At 41.6% G+C, this 16,772-nt stretch overlaps 1 protein-coding gene across 2 annotated transcripts in view; it reads left to right on the top strand.

The window, feature by feature from the left end:
- cop1 (COP1 E3 ubiquitin ligase) overlaps positions 1–15,960 on the top strand; it is a 47,292-nt gene extending 31,332 nt beyond the window's left edge. For both annotated transcript variants that reach the window (XM_084057169.1, XM_084057168.1), the window contains exons 12-21: positions 627–762; positions 3,194–3,337; positions 4,705–4,813; positions 6,779–6,860; positions 10,645–10,761; positions 12,125–12,242; positions 12,880–13,004; positions 13,231–13,391; positions 14,004–14,048; positions 15,283–15,960. In XM_084057169.1, coding sequence (XP_083913295.1) covers positions 627–762; positions 3,194–3,337; positions 4,705–4,813; positions 6,779–6,860; positions 10,645–10,761; positions 12,125–12,242; positions 12,880–13,004; positions 13,231–13,391; positions 14,004–14,048; positions 15,283–15,300 — 1,055 coding nt within the window. In that variant the 3' untranslated portion in view covers positions 15,301–15,960. The remainder of the gene's footprint in view (positions 1–626; positions 763–3,193; positions 3,338–4,704; positions 4,814–6,778; positions 6,861–10,644; positions 10,762–12,124; positions 12,243–12,879; positions 13,005–13,230; positions 13,392–14,003; positions 14,049–15,282) is intronic.
- The last annotated feature ends 812 nt before the right edge of the window (positions 15,961–16,772 follow it).

Raw genomic sequence — 16,772 nt, 5'->3', positions numbered from 1 at the left:
TGCTCTCAGTGCATGTGTTCTAACGGCAGGGTTGATTTCCTCGACTAAAAGTATGACCAAAAATGTTGGTCGACTACCTGTTTTCACTGATGAAATAAATAAAACCTAAGCTATGATGACTAAAACTAAGACTAAATATATTGACAATTTCATCAACAAATACAAACTAGACTAAAGTGTTAGTGAGGGATCTAGTGGAGAAGAGATCCAGTAGAACTAAAAGACAAGTCATTTTATCTTTGGTTGCGCTCGGGTGCGACACGTTGTGAGCTTGTAGATCTGCTATTTTCAGCATGCAACAAAGTGTAAAATCAGCCATTATGACGCCATCAAGGCACCGCCAACATACATTTTAGTCGACTAAATCAACTGTAGATTTAGTCGACTATAATCTGATGATATTTAGTCGACTAAAACTAGACTAACAGTAAAACATTTCAGATGACTAAAATATGACTAAAACTAAAGCAAAATTTGCTGTCAAAATCAACACTGTCTAATGGTGCCTGTGTCTCTGTGTGTGTGTGTGTGTGTGTGTGTGTGTGTGTGTGTGTGTGTGTGTGTGTGTGTGTGTGTGTGTGTGTGTGTGTGTGTGTGTGTGTGTGTGTGTGTGTGTGTGACCTCAGAGGAAGGCAGGAACCTGAACCAGCTGGATGACTTCATGGAGTGTCTGTCCAAGTTCACGCGCTACAACTCCGTGCGGCCGCTGGCCACGCTCTCCTACGCCAGTGACCTCTACAACGGATCCAGTATCGTCTCCAGGTATGTGCTCATCAGCACATGCTCACACATACACACACACACACACACACACACACACACACACACACACACACACACACACACACACACACACACACACACACACACGTCTGCAGTGGTGGATAGTAATTAAGTACATGTACTGCTTCACAACCTGGTCACAGACAAATCTAACCACTCTCAAACCCATAGAATCACTCTACAAGCAGACATTAAAAACACTTGATCAAAAACCCAACCGTTACCACCATTGGCTTATAGTTCAAAAGTATAATTTATTTAATTTTGATAGCTTTAAACATTTTGCAGATGCTTGTCTCATTTTTAATGTTTTAAATGGGCTTGCACCTCCACCACTAAAACAGTTCATAGTGTGAAGGGAAAGTGGTGACAGAACAACAAGGGCAGCTACCAGAGGAGACTGTGAGGTACCATTCAGACTAGGGGTGTGCCAATATATCGTCCCACGATATATCGCGATACGTTTTCGTGACGATATGTATTGTTTTGGGGGGGGGAAAAATCGTTTTAAAAAAAAAAAAAAAAAAATTGTTTTAATTTTTTTTTTTACAATCATAATAATCAGGCATGCAAACAGCCCCGAGGTGAAAAGGGTGACAACATGTTGTTTTTTTCCCGGGTCAGGTGTCACACTATTGCCCTATTTGGATTCAAAACGGCTATTGTAGCTGAAAAGCTACAAGTTTGCATGTCTGAATAATGCAAAAACAGAATTATTTGTTTGCATTTACTTTTTTCCTCCCCCATATATTTTCATAATAAAAAAAAGTGCGTATCGTATCGATATCATATCGAAGTCGTGAGCCAAATATCGTATCGTATCGTTTGGTGAAATTAGTGTATCGGCACACCTCTAATTCAGACAGAATGTGTTTGGTAAAACAGTCTTCTCTGTTAGAGCCTCCCATCACTGGAACAGTCTCCCTACAGAAGTAAGAGAGACCACCAACTATCTAACCTTCAAATTCAACCTTAAGAGATGGCTTAAAGCTAACCAAATTTGTAATCATGGGTAATTATCATCTCACCTAATCACTGGTGTCTCATATTTTACTGTATTGTTTTGTCTTTTGTACTATGTCTTGTATTGTTGATGATGATGTCTGTTTTTGTATGAATAGCTATACCACCATTTTTTAACAGCCTGCTCAGGGACTACAGATGAAAATTAGCCCACTCTGGCTAACTCTGGCTCATTTACATGGATGTGATAAACTGACATGTTGGTTAATGTGCACTGTCCCTGGTAAATAAATAAATACATAAACTCAAGTACAGCTGTACTTAACACATCGGGTGCCAAACACGTTTTTTTCCACACGGGCGGGGCTGGAGCAGCTCTGGAATCACCCACAGATATGTATTCAAAGTTTTGCACACATTTTCACGATTTTTCAAAAATAGCAGATATACAAGCTTGTAGAGCTGCTGTTTTTGAATAGTCCAAAGTGTAAAATAATGCTTTGCGTTTGGACGGCCAGAAACTGAGCCAATTTTCACTTTTATTTTATTTCACAACATGTCTTTGTGTTGATCGCAGTAGAAAAAAAACCCCAACAACATGTATCAGTTGTGACCACTAGAGGGGGCACTTGGCCTAGACTTCCTCCCAATATGCAGAGGGAGAAGAGGAGGAACACCAGAATCCTTGTTTTTATTCCATTAACACATTGATTGCCTAGATCGAGTTAACTCGATTTTAGCAAAACATTTTTTAAATGTATTTTATTTTTTTAAATTTTGACCCAAAGACCAAGGAGATATGATTTTTCGAAGATCTAGACTCCCATCCACTTCCTTGTTAACTTAAAACTTAAAAATGATGTATCTCGGCTCCTGAGTACTTTTTTTTTTCAATGAAAAATCTTGGCATAAAACTGCAAAAAAAATAATAATCTGGCAGTGAATGTGTTAAAGCGGGTCATGTTTGCATGTTTGGAATCATAACAGCTGAAATCAATAATATATCAGTATTCTGATATTAACCTGCGGGCCACATTAAGTGAAGGTGGGGCCGCATGTGGCCCCCGGGCCGCCAGTTGCCCATGTATGGTGTAGACGCTGGACAAAGCCGGATGCACCACGGTGGGATTTGAACCCACATCCTCCGTGGCGGTGGGCAGGGACTTTACCACTGCGCCACCAGAGCGCCCCTCCCCAAAGAAATCTTAAAAAAATAAAAACAAAATATTTTGTAACCCATTTTTTTCACCCAGTGCCAATGCCAAAGTGTAATCCTGGGTGCTACTCTCCCTCTGCCAGCCTGGGGAGAGCGCCAGACTGAGCTCATGCTTCCTTCAGTGAGCATGAGGAGGAGGATTACTGTAATGTTTTTTCTGAACCCTTTTTGACACAGATATTGTAGAAAATATAGCACTAACAATTTGTCATGTTTTTCTTTGTGTTTCAGTATTGAGTTTGACCGTGACTGTGACTATTTTGCCATTGCCGGCGTAACCAAGAAGATCAAAGTGTTTGAGTACGGCACGGTGATCCAGGACGCCGTAGACATTCACTACCCGGTCAACGAGATGACCTGCAACTCCAAAATCAGGTAGAACTCATCTCTCCTTAAGGCAGGGGTCTTCAGCAGGGGGTCCGGGACCCCTAGGTGGGTCCTCAGAGTTACCACGGTACAACCAAGCTACGATGACTAAAACTAAGACAAATATATTGAACATTTTGTCAACAAATAAAAACTAGACTAAAATGTTAGTGAGGGATCTAGTGGAGAAGAGATCCATCCAGTAGATCTAAAAGACAAGTCATTATACGTTTGGTTGCGCTCGGGTGTTGCTCTCTGAAAATAGCAGATCTACAAGCTCACAACGTGTCGCGCTGCGACGCGTTGTAAGCTTGTAGATCTGCTATTTTCAGCATGCAACCAAGAGTAAAATCAGCCATTACGACGCCATCAAGGCACCGCCACAATACGTTTTAGTCGACTATAATCTTAAGATATTTAGTCGACTAAAACTAGACTAAAACTAAATGGAATTTTATTCGAAAGACTAAAACTGTATCAAAATGTGCTGTCAAAATCAACACTGATTCAAATGTGATTCCTAAAGAAGTGTGTCAGTCTGAACTAAAGAAGTGTGTCAGTCTGAACTAAAGAAGTGTGTCAGTCTGAACTAAAGAAGTGTGTCAGTCTGAAGTGAAGAAGTGTGTCAGTCTGAACTAAAGAAGTGTGTCAGTCTGAACTATAGAAGTCTGTCAGTCTGAACTAAAGAAGTGTGTCAGTCTGAAGTAAAGAAGTGTGTCAGTCTGAACTATAGAAGTCTGTCAGTCTGAACTAAAGAAGTGTGTCAGTCTGAAATAAAGAAGTGTGTCAGTCTGAAGTGAAGAAGTGTGTCAGTCTGAACTATAGAAGTCTGTCAGTCTGAACTAAAGAAGTGTGTCAGTCTGAAGTAAAGAAGTGTGTCAGTCTGAAGTGAAGAAGTGTGTCAGTCTGAACTAAAGAAGTGTGTCAGTCTGAAGTGAAGAAGTGTGTCAGTCTGAACTAAAGAAGTGTGTCAGTCTGAACTAAAGAAGTGTGTCAGTCTGAACTAAAGAAGTGTGTCAGTCTGAACTAAAGAAGTGTGTCAGTCTGAACTAAAGAAGTGTGTCAGTCTGAACTAAAGAAGTGTGTCAGTCTGAACTAAAGAAGTGTGTCAGTCTGAACTAAAGAAGTGTGTCAGTCTGAAGTGAAGAAGTGTGTCAGTCTGAAGTGAAGAAGTGTGTCAGTCTGAACTAAAGAAGTGTGTCAGTCTGAACTAAAGAAGTGTGTCAGTCTGAACTAAAGAAGTGTGTCAGTCTGAAGTGAAGAAGTGTGTCAGTCTGAAGTGAAGAAGTGTGTCAGTCTGAACTAAAGGAGTGTGTCAGTCTGAACTAAAGAAGTGAACCTGATCCCAGCCTTGGTGTTGTTTACGTTTCTACCAGCTGTATCAGCTGGAGCAGTTACCACAAGAACCTGTTGGCCAGCAGTGACTATGAGGGGACGGTCATCCTGTGGGACGGCTTCACCGGCCAGCGCTCAAAGGTCTACCAGGTAAGAGCCTCGTCACAGGTCATTACGTACCGTAAATGCCCTAATCGCAATCATGTGAGATAATCACAATCATTTTTGCATTAGTCGTCATAATGTTGAATTTTAATTTTAATTTTTTATTTTTTTATATATTTTATATTTTTTTGAATTTTTAATTTTCCACATACAACATCTGACATACATACTTTTAACAAAACAGGGCAGACATGGTCAAACAAGTATGGGGGGGGGGGGTCCTCCATTTCCATTGTTCATCAACACCATCAGTAAAAAAACAAATAGAGCGAGGAACACAGAAAGCATAGCCAGGCATTTAAGACAGGTCACCACATTCCATATAGCTCATGGTCACATTGATACATCGTATCAGTGGGGTAGTACACCAAAAATCTCTTTATACCAAAGTTGTATGGTGGGGGGCTTATCCTTAATCCAATTGATTAAAATGCATTTACGGGCTAATAATAAAAAATTGTCAAATAACTTAAATTGTGAGGGTGTCAGATTAATCTCTTTGGAAGGGAGTCCCAGAATGAAGGCTCCCGGATCCTTCTTTATTTTAACCTTAAAGATATCACTTAACTCCCGTGCCACAGAGCCCCAAAACATAGATATCCACTTGCATTCCCAAAAGTAGTGGTAGTAGGTTCCAAGGTCTGTGTGACATTTAGTGCACAGAGGAGATCTTGAACGGTCCATTTTGTTTAGTAACACAGGTGTGATGTGCAGTCTGTGAAAGATTTTATACTGTGTTTCTCTTAGTCTATTACAGATGAACACATTTTTGACAGAATCAATGGCCTCTTGCCAGTCGTCCTCGATATATTCATTGTTAAAATCGCTCTCCCACTTGCGGATGGATTGTACCTCCAGGGAATCCAGCGAGTACAACAAGGAATAGAACGATGAGATGAAATGTGATACATCACTACGTTTGCATAGGAGGTCCTCCACTTTGCTATATAGGGATCCGGGTTGTGGGGGCAAACGTAATGTGTTAATATAGTGACGTATTTGCAAAAAAACTAAAAAGTGTTCCCTTGGGAGATTGAATTGCGTCTGTACCTGCTGAAACGACATCAAAGACCATCTTTGAATAAGTCACCCAGTAATCTAAGCCCTCGAAAATGCCAGGCCTTGAAAATTGCCGAGCTAGATCCTGGGCCAAATTCATGATTACTAGAAATGGGTGTTAGCAGTGACCTTAGGTCTCCTCTACCTACATAGGTGCTAATCTGTCGCCATATTCTGATAGAAGTATAGATGATTGGGTTTCCTCGTATCTCTCTATGAATTTTATCTTTATTACCAGTTACAAGGGCCCATAGTGAATTTGGTGAGCAGTCCCACGAGTCCACACAGTTCTTATTGTGTAAGTAGGCTTGGAGCCATTCCCAAATGAAACGAGCATGACAGGCCCAGTTATAGAAAAGTATATTTGGCATGGCCAGGCCATGCCAAATATACTTTTCTAAAATGTTCAAAATATTTTGACAAATGTTTGCTTTAAAAATATATATATATATTCAAACATTTGCACATGTTTTCACGATTCTTCAAAAATAGCAGATCTACAAGCTCATAGCACGGCACTTGGTGCCACACTATTGTTTCCATTAAAGTAATACTAGGTAACTTTAAAAAACAAAAAAAAGTTAAATTGTATATCTTTTGTGAGTAGCACATTTTTCACAACACCCACTCCAGGAATTTCACCCCCGAAAGCCTTTTATAAACTATTTTCTATTGAAACGGTGGCGGGCCGTCCTTCCCGCGAAAATGACGTAATCCGGCCGGAAAACAGAAACGGAAATGCACCGGTTTCCTGTTTGGCCAGCAACTACCGCACCGGTTTCCTGTTTTTAATTCCCTTTGTTGAGCCAAATCTGGGTTGAACATGATCCGTGGAGCTGCCTCTGGTGCAATTGTAAAAAACTTTAAGATGTGCTGTGTTCCTCTTTTCAGGAGCATGAAAAAAGATGTTGGAGCGTCGACTTCAACCTGATGGATCCCAAACTCTTAGCTTCTGGTTCTGATGACGCTAAAGGTAAGGGACGATGAAGGTTTGCTTAAATCTAAGAGTTTTTTTCACCATGTTCAGTATATTCAGGACAGATGGAGCTCAATAAGGATGTTTTACTGCCAGAAAACTGAGGTCCAATTGAGCCTAAAGCTTAGATTGTATCGTGTAGTTTTTTTAAGAAATGGAAAACACATTCTCATGTTTTTTTGTTTTGTTTGTTGCTGCAACCACACAGTTATGTGAAATGTGTGGAAGAAATAAGCTCCCACACTCTTCCTCACTTGCATAGAGAACAAAAAAAAGGTTTTATTAACTCTTTCACTGCCAGAGTATATACAACTAAATAAGGCCCAGACTGCCAGCGATTTTTTCGATATTCTTACCTTTTCAAGTAGTCACAGAATATTTATCTCCAGTATGATCGATCCCCTGATGGTTGCTAATCACTGAGGGTTTCACTGTGCTTCCGTAAAAAATAAAATAAAATGTCATCGCGACCCCCCATTTGCTTGTTATACGCCGTTAAAAATAGCATGTTTCGGCAAAAATACATAAAACACAGGAGCCGAGATACAGGCTTTTTCCCCCAAATACTTTAAACCAGTGGTTTTCAATTTTTTTCATGACAAGGACCCCTAAATTGATATACATTTGGCCGCGGACCTCCATTTGAAAATGTTTTGTGCCAGGGACCGCCAGAAGCAAAGATATGAGTTAATTTTCGCTTTAAAAAATATAAATATTCAAAGATATGCACACTTTTTCAAGGTTTTTCAAAAATAGCCAAAGCTAAAGTAGTTAAAAATGATTGTGACGCTATGTTAACTAACTTTGCTGGGGACCCCCTGGTACTCCCTCAAGGACCACTGGTGGTCCCGGGACCACTGGTTGAAAACCACTGCTATAAACAGCAAGTCAATGAAGCAGTAAATCTTTGGATCACATTATCTCCTGGTACTGCGCAGCCTATCTGATGGCAGGCTGCGCCTTAGCAGAAGGCAAAGAGTTGATTGATTGATTGATTGAAATTTTTATTAGGCAAAAGAATGTAAAACAGCACAGTTACATTTATAATGCTTTTGTCTAAAAGGTCCGGCCAAAAAAGTCCTTGCGGGCTTGTTTCCATTGGGGTCCTTGAATTAATTTCATAGACATATATAGTAGCAACCAAACAGTTCAAAAATCAACATAAGAATACAGAGGGGAAAAAAATATACCATTATGTACAAAAAAGGTCATGGGAAAATAATGAAATATATACAAAACAAAACATGATCAAAATAAAAATAAAAAGTGTGTACAAAAAAGGGGGAGGGGGGGGGGGGTCGTCTGTCTACAGGGAAACTGGTACTAGCTCCTCTTTAGGCCTCCAGAAAGATGAGTTTTTAGGGCTGTTTTGAATGAGCCCAGCGAACTGCATTTTTTGAGGGATGGGGTTAGACTATTCCATTCCTTGGTGGCAGTGCTATAGAAGGAGAATTTGCCCATGTTTGTTTTATGGGTGGGTGTTACCAGATTGTTGTTTACGCTCCCTCTAGTTTTGTGACTGTGGGTGTCACTAACTTTTTCGAGGTACTTATACAGATATGCAGGTATAGGGGGCATTTCGGGCAAATCTGCATTTACAATTTTGAAGACCAGTCCCATTTTTAATTGTATAACCCTGTCTTCCACCCTGAGCCAGCCTAGGCTGGCAAAGTGAGTGGGAGAGAGGTGGGTCATGGGCCCCAGTCCGAGAAGTAGTCGAATCAGTTTGTTTTGGGAGGTTTGAAGCTTAGTCTTCAGTGACACTGAGGTGTTGGAGTACCAAGAGGAGCTAGCATAGTCAAAAAGGGGCTGAATCAGGGCCCCAGAGAGGGTCCTGAGTGCCTGAGGGTTGACAAAAGAGGAAACTCTGCCCATAAATCTGGTTCTCTAGTTTACTCCTTTGAACGCCTTTGTTGCCATGCTTTCACCTGTCAGGTGTTTGTCAAGAATACATCCCAAATAGGTAATCTCTTCTTTGCTAGTGATGATTGTGTCATCGACTTTGACCTTGAAGTCATTTACCTTCATTTTACTGAGGGAATGTTTGGTCCCAAATAGGATGGATTCGGTTTTCCCAAGGTGTAGTGACAGTTTGTTATCGGTAAGCCAGGTACGGATTTTTGAGAGTTCAGAGCTGAGAGCTTCCTCGACTTGCAACTTGTCCTCACCCGAAATCAGGAGTGCCGAGTCATCAGCGAACAGGAACAGTTTGCAGTTACAGGCAGCATTCATGTCGTTAATGTATAGAAGAAACAGTAACGGCCCTAGAATGCTGCCTTGAGGAACCCCGCAGCTCACCGGGAGGGATGAGGACATGGTTCCGTTGATGTCAACCACTTGTTCTCTACCCTCCAAGTAAGATCTCATCCAATTTAGTGATGTGCAATCAAAACCAATCGCCCTCAGCTTATCAAGTAGAATTTCGTGGTTTACAGTGTCAAATGCCTTTTGGAGGTCCAGCATGACCATGCCGCAGTATTTGCCCGAGTCTACCTCACGTTTGATGTGATCGGTCAAGTACAGTAGGCATGTGTCAGTGGAGTGGGATGTTCTGAAGCCCGATTGGAATTCAAACAACAGCTTACGCTCGCTGAGGTAGCTGTTGATTTGTTCTTGGATTGATCGCTCTATAACCTTTGAGATTGAACAAAGGATGGAAACAGGCCTATAGTTGCCAGGATCTAGTTTGCTTCCTTTTTTAAATAGAGGGATTACTCTTGCCAACTTGAATTCTTGTGGGACATGACACTGACTTATGGATAAGTTTGTAATATGGGCTACTAAGGGAGCAATGGAGACCGCTGCGTCTCTGAGGAATCTGGTGGGGATGTTGTCATGGCCGGTGGCCTTATTAGGCTGTAGGGCGAGGAGTTTTTTTTGCACATCAACAGTCAAAACAGGTTTGAAAGAGAAAGAATCCTTTTTAGCCCCTAGTTTCTCATAGTGAGCTTGAATGTGGTCGGGGCCATACAGACCTGAATGCTGAGGGAGTTTGCTTACCAACTGGGTTGCAACTGTGGTGAAGAAACTGTTAAAACAGTCCGCTACCAATTGCTTGTCGGTAGTGAGCGAGCCACTTGAAATAATGCAAATGTTTGTAGATTTTGTCTGAATTTTTCCGTTGCAGCCTAATTGTTTTAGTGCCTCCCACAGTTTTTGTGGGTGGCTTTTGTTAGCCTCTATGTTCTCATTTAAGAAATTCTTTTTGGCATTTCTGATCAAATTAGTAACTACGTTTCGTAGTTTTCTGCACTTTTCAAGTAGCTCCTCACTTTGTTTTTTTTCTGAACTCGGAGAAGCTTTTGTTCCTGAGTTTGATGGTATTCAAAATATCACCCTTCATCCAAGGTTCTGTGCTAGCTTTGACCCTCACCACCTTTGTGGGTGCGATGTTATCAAGTACACACAAAAAAGCTTTTTTGAAACAGGACCAGGACTCCTCCACAGAGGTGCAATTTAGGACATGGGACCAGTCCATTTTTTTCAAGAGCTGTTGTTAGAAGATCACTAGAGTTTAACACTAAACAGCATTTCAGTTGACCTTCCTTCATCAGGTGTTGTTGGGACAGTCCTCCCGTTGTTTTGTTGCTGTTTTGCTTTTTTTTTCTCACCCTGATCACGTGTTCTGTTTGTTTTCCAGTGAAGCTGTGGTCCACTAACCTGGACAACTCTGTGTTTGTTTTCCAGTGAAGCTGTGGTCCACTAACCTGGACAACTCTGTGTTTGTTTTCCAGTGAAGCTGTGGTCCACTAACCCGGACAACTCTGTGTTTGTTTTCCAGTGAAGCTGTGGTCCACTAACCTGGACAACTCTGTGGCCAGCATCGAGGCCAAAGCCAACGTGTGCTGTGTGAAGTTCAGTCCCACCTCCAGGTATCACCTGGCCTTTGGCTGTGCAGGTACAGAACACCAAGCTTTCATTTCCTCCTCCATCACTTTACACTTTCGCATGGATTAAAGTTCTCTGTCGCCAAGACTGATTTCAGTCATTTGGATTCCATGGAAGCCAGCATGTCTTCTATGGAAGCATGTTGCGCAGCAAAAATAGCCGATCTACAAGCTCTCAATGCGTCTGCGACGCATTGAGAGCTTGTAGAAAGGCTATTTTCAGTTATTTTAAGATTAGAGCATTTGAAGTGGTCAAACCAGCAATTATGTTCAGAAGTATCTTCCATAATATCTTAATCGTCTCGGATATTTCATATAAAAGCAAAGGTTAAAGCCTGAATCTGTGATTTCTTCACATGGTTGGCAGTATGTAGAACAGCAGGACCAATATTACTAAAGCATCCTAATTTTACATGTTATGTTCGTTGTTTAGGAATCGGCACTAGTGTGTGTGTGTGTGTGTGTGTGTGTGTGTGTGTGTGTGTGTGTGGGGGGGGGGGGGATCCTTTCACACTGTTTCACAAATCGCACATTGGGACATTTTCAGTCGTGAGATTTAATTTAACTTTAATCCATGCTTTCTAAGCATCACGGCTGATCTTCACCAGACTTTTCAAAGCGTGCGTACTGTATGTGTGGAATTTGCTGCGGAATTTGCTCTGTGCTCAAAGGGATGGGTGCAAAAACAATGTGCAAACGTTTGGGTCGTAGGACCTTCGTCAGTGCTATAATTTTCAACGTATTATTGAAAAAATTGTAAATGTTGTACAAGAAATATTAAATCTATGCTCTAAAACTAAATTAATATTAGAGCTCAAGACAAAAGAAAGGACAGGGAACAACAGACCTAGCCTGGTAAACCCTCCCTCCGGAAATCTCATTTCCATTTGATTCCAGGAGTGAGTCTGGCATGAAGGCTTGTATGGGCGTTTCTAGTGCATTACCGAATAACCGAGCCAATCAGCGTCCTCGCTCATTGTTTTGTGATTGACAGCGGGGGTAGGCCAATCAGGTGGAACCCGAGTGGTTCACACATCATTAATCAATACACCTTTCATACAAGCTGCTCATTAACATCAAAGACAAACCAATTACTCCTGGTGATAATCACTGCAGCCTAAAGTGGCTTAATTGGACATCAAAGCTACATTACTCCCGCCCATCTCCAGCCCACAGCCAAATTGCACATATAGGTCTGCAGGCCAGACTCACTGCTGAAATAAAATACAAATGAGATTTCTGGAGGGAGGGTTTACCAGGCTACAACAGACCCATCAGACTCTAGTTCACATACTCTGCGACCTTTGAATGGACCCATTTGAGTAAATAAGGGTTTAGTCCCTCAGCCATATGATTGTCTTACTCTCTCCACAGACCACTGTGTACACTACTACGACCTCCGCCACACTAAGCAGCCAATCATGGTGTTCAAAGGCCACAGGAAGGCCGTGTCCTACGCCAAGTTTGTCAACGGAGAGGAGATCGTCTCGGCGTAAGTCAGCTCTTCCTCTTGCATCATGAAATGACGTTTGATGTGTTTTCACTGAAGCAGACAAACTGCAAACACGCCACGAGGGCTGTCACCATTACATGTTTAAGTTGACCATTAACACATCCGGTGCCAGAGTTTTATTCAAAAACGTGACGTTGACTGCCAGAGATCTCACCGTTTGTAACGCTACGCTGTTTACAGCTGCAGACTCCACGACGAGCACCCGATTGTAAACAGTATATGCGTGCAGGATGGTGGATGGTCCTGTCCTAACGCCTGGAACAATAGCATCTCTCAGGCCAGTCACCAGGGCGGAGTGATCTCGAATCGAACGGGACTCGTTTTCCCCACTGTAAAAGGTTAAGGAAATATGGAGTTTTTTGGCACGGTGATCCATCTGTCCCTTCCTTCTCAGAGTCACCGTGGGTGATTCCAGAGCTGCGCTAGCCCCCCCTTGTGGAAAAAAAACAGAAAAAACTAAAAGATTGAAAACACGGTTTTTACCGTGTTCGGCACCCGATGTGTTAATTGTCACTCAAATAATTGCGATTAACGATTTACATTTGTGTTTGTAGATCTGCTGTTTCTGTTTGTTTTTTTGTTGTATAAACAAACGTCTGTGCCATTTTCCCACCAGCTCAACAGACAGCCAGCTGAAGCTGTGGAACGTGAACAAACCTCACTGTCTGCGCTCCTTCAAGGGACACATCAACGAGAAGAACTTTGTGGGCCTGGCCTCCAATGGAGACTATGTGGCTTGTGGTGAGAGTGACAGAGATCCATCTTTTCCCACTATATATATATATGTACATGATTCTGTTTTCTAATTAATAGCTTACTTCTAATCTGTTCTCGTGTGTGTGTGTGTGTGTGTGTGTGTGTGTGTGTGTGTGTGTGTGTGTGTGTGTGTGTGTGTGTGTGTGTGTGTGTGTGTGTGTGTGTGTGTGTGTGTGTGTGTGTGTGTGTGTGTGTGTGTGTCCGTCCACAGGCAGTGAGAACAACTCCCTGTACCTCTACTACAAGGGCCTGTCCAAGACGCTGCTGACCTTTAAGTTTGACACGGTGAAGAGCGTCCTCGACAAGGACAAGAAAGAGGACGACACCAACGAGTTCGTCAGCGCCGTGTGCTGGAGGGCCATGCCTGATGGGGTGAGAGGATTAGTATTATTATTATTATATTATGATTATAGTAGTAGAGGCAGAAAGGCAAATGTGAGCCAGTGCAAGAAACGATATTCTATGGAGGAGCCGGCCATTTTCAGGGGAGCTCAGAAATCAGTAAAAAAAAATAAGATCTTTTTGAATTGGAATCCAGATTTTAGTTTTGCTATTTTTTAATTGAAATCCTGAAAAGTCACATTTTTATTTAATTTCAAATGCATTTAATTATACTTATTTTAACTTTATGAACTTAAATACAAATACATTGGACATAAAAAAGACAATAGAATATTAATACCAGTCATTAAGCTACTAATATAGACTGAAGTAATTAAAGCGGGTCATGTTTGTATGTTATGAATCATAACAGCTGAAATCAATAATATATCAGTATTCTGATATTAACCTGCGGGCCGCATTAAGTGAAGTTGGGGGCTGCATGCGGCCCCCGGGACCGCCAGTTGCCCATGTATGTTTTAAATCTTAAGTGCCAGGCAGGATTGTTATATATCACAAAAGAAGCATGTTTTACTGCACACCTACCTAAATAAGAGTCATAAAAACCTGTAAATGAAATGTTCTGATATTCTTGTGTTTCAGGAGTCAAACGTGCTCATTGCAGCAAACAGCCAAGGAACAATCAAGGTCTGTGTTTTCAATGTATTTTTTGGCTCTGCATTTTCTTCACTTATTGTATCATTTTTTGAAAGATGGGGCGGCAGTGGCTCAGGGGTAGAGTGGCCGGGTAGAGTGAACTGGAAAGCCGCAAGGTTCCTAGTTCGATCCCGGGCTGGGGCGCTCCCCTAGAGTTAGTGTAGAAGTGTCCTTGAGCAAGACGCTGAACAGATTGCTCCTGATGAGCAGGTTGGTGCCTTGCATGGTTTCCTCCGCCATCGGTGTATGAATGTGTGTGTGAATGGGTTAATGGCACAATCAATGTAAAGCGCTTTGGATAGAAGCGCTATATAAATGCACCATTTACCATTTACCAGAGTGAGCGAGCCTGCACGACGATGGGGCTGTTTATTATTAGAGAGGAATAGGGCTTGCAGACAGAGAGAGAGAGGTGTGTGTGTGTGTGTGTGTGTGTGTGTGTGTGTGTGTGTGTGTGTGTGTGTGTGTGTGTGTGTGTGTGTGTGTGTGTGTGTGTGTGTGTGTGTGTGTGTACGTACAGTATTGCCAGGTTTTGCGCGAGAAATAAGCAACCAGGTCTATGAAAACAAGCCCAACAAAAGCGACTATAGGCTGCATGAGCACTTTAAACCTATATACAAAGACAATAGCCGATCTACAAGCTCACAACGCGTCGCAACTATTTTCAAAGACAAAAAGCAACATTAAGAAATAAAGCCAAATAAGCAACTACACTTTGGAAATAAGCTAAAAAGAAAAAAAACGCACCCACCAATATTTTTTACGAGCAACTCGCTTATAATAAGCGAACACGGCAACGCTACTTCTGATCTGAATTGGACTCTGGTTGACTTTTGAAACGTTTGTTTCAGAGAGAGAGAGAGAGAGAGAGAGAGAGAAATACAGAGACATTGAGAATTATTTAATGTCAATCATTAGCTGCCTGTCTCGGTCTCGCTCATATATCACGGGAGCCTTTCACGTTTTCGCGAGACGTTTGGAATAAAAACAAATGTATGTATTGGGTCGGGATCACATCGTGGTGAAATATCTTGTAATCAGTGAACCCCTGCTGTCGCCGGCCACTCAATCGTGCGAGAATCACAACGATATATTTAGCCCGATTTGAAGAGAGAAACTCGTGCAATGTGAAATGCTTAACGATCTGTTCACTCGCCGACCATTTCAAATTTCGTACAGTGTGTAGAGGTCTTTAACAATATTGTTTCCATCCTTTTCACTGCAGGTACTTGAGCTGGTCTGAAGACCCGACGCATCTTTATCTTCACCGTCTTGCGTAGGAGGAAGAGGAAGGTCCTTCAGGCTCCTGTTTGTCTGGCAGAGGGACCAGAGGGTCTGGTGCTGCTGGGGGGGAGGGTTTTCCCTGGCAGCTGTTTTTTTTAAAGGAAAGCCTGAGAACACTGAGGGAGAGAGAGAGAAGTCTAATAATGGAAGCCCCTTCCTTGATTTTAACGAGCTACAACATGTGCATACTGCGGTGGTAACAGACTCTGAGCAGTGCGTCCTGTATGGTAGGATATGGTAGATGTACTGAAGACACTTCAGAGGAAACAAACTGAGAACCTTTAGTCTGCACAACAATGAGTCATTTGAAAGACTTTGTCTTTTCTTTCCTTTCTTCTTTTTTTTTCCAATAAAGTTATTGACTGAAATAGAGAAAAATGATGATATAATTTTTAGGTCAAAATCAAGACGTTTGTTAATAATCGACCTGTGTGGCTCTATCTCCTGGGTACATCTATAGCCAAAAGATACGTGTAAGTTTGCATTATCTGTTTTTAAAAAGGCCAAAGCACAAGACAAAAATAAAATGCAAAATGACCCGTCTTTACCTAAACGTTTCTTGAACCCCCTCCCCTCCCTCCCACCCTATTGTCGGTTTGTGTGTTTGTGTTGTTTTACTTCCCCCCGTGTTTGTTTAGTCTTTGGGTTTCTCAGCTTTGGGCAGGAACTCGTTTTATTGACATTAATTAATTAATTAATTAATTATTAAGGACTTGAATGTCGTGTCACTCTACGAGCAGATTTGACCGTTTGTTTTTCAATAATGTTAATACAGCATTTACTGTATTGTTAACTCTTTAAGATCGGTTTTAACGCATCTGTGTGTCATTTTTTGATTTCGTTGGGCTATTCAAAAATAGCAGATCTACAAGCTCATAGCGCGGCACCGAGTGCCGCGCTATGAGCTTGTAGATCTGCTATTTTTGAAAAATCATGAAAAGTTGTGAAAATATTCGATTTTTTTATTTTTTTTTGCTGGCATTTGTAACTCAAATATTTGCTTCTGGGGGTTCCTGGAACTAAATATGTGACAGATGTTCGCTTTAAAAATATATAATCCAAGATTTTGCCGTGAATTTTCACGATTTTTCCAAAATAGCAGCATTCGGTGCCGCGCTATGAGCCTGTATATCTGCTATTTTTTGAATAGCCAGAGAAATCTAAAAATGACACACAGATGCGTTCCAGGTCTTTAATGGGCTTCAGGTGCATTTGGAGATCAATGCTGAGAGAAAGACCAAATGATTCATGAAACGTCTGATGATAACATTCTCAAGCCGTGTAGTTCTGACTGCTGTCGATAAACTATTTTAATGTGTCCATCGTCATCAGCGTTGGTGGATCTTATGTACACCAACCTGCAAGATCACATTGGATTACTTTTTTTTTTTTTCACTTCATGTGAGAGGTCTGATTGTCACTACTGTTCCA

The sequence above is a fragment of the Gymnoscopelus microlampas genome (genome assembly GCF_963454915.1).
Source record: "Gymnoscopelus microlampas genome assembly, chromosome: 5".
Classification (NCBI taxonomy): domain Eukaryota; kingdom Metazoa; phylum Chordata; class Actinopteri; order Myctophiformes; family Myctophidae; genus Gymnoscopelus; species Gymnoscopelus microlampas.
This window is presented reverse-complemented; position numbering and strand designations above follow the sequence as displayed.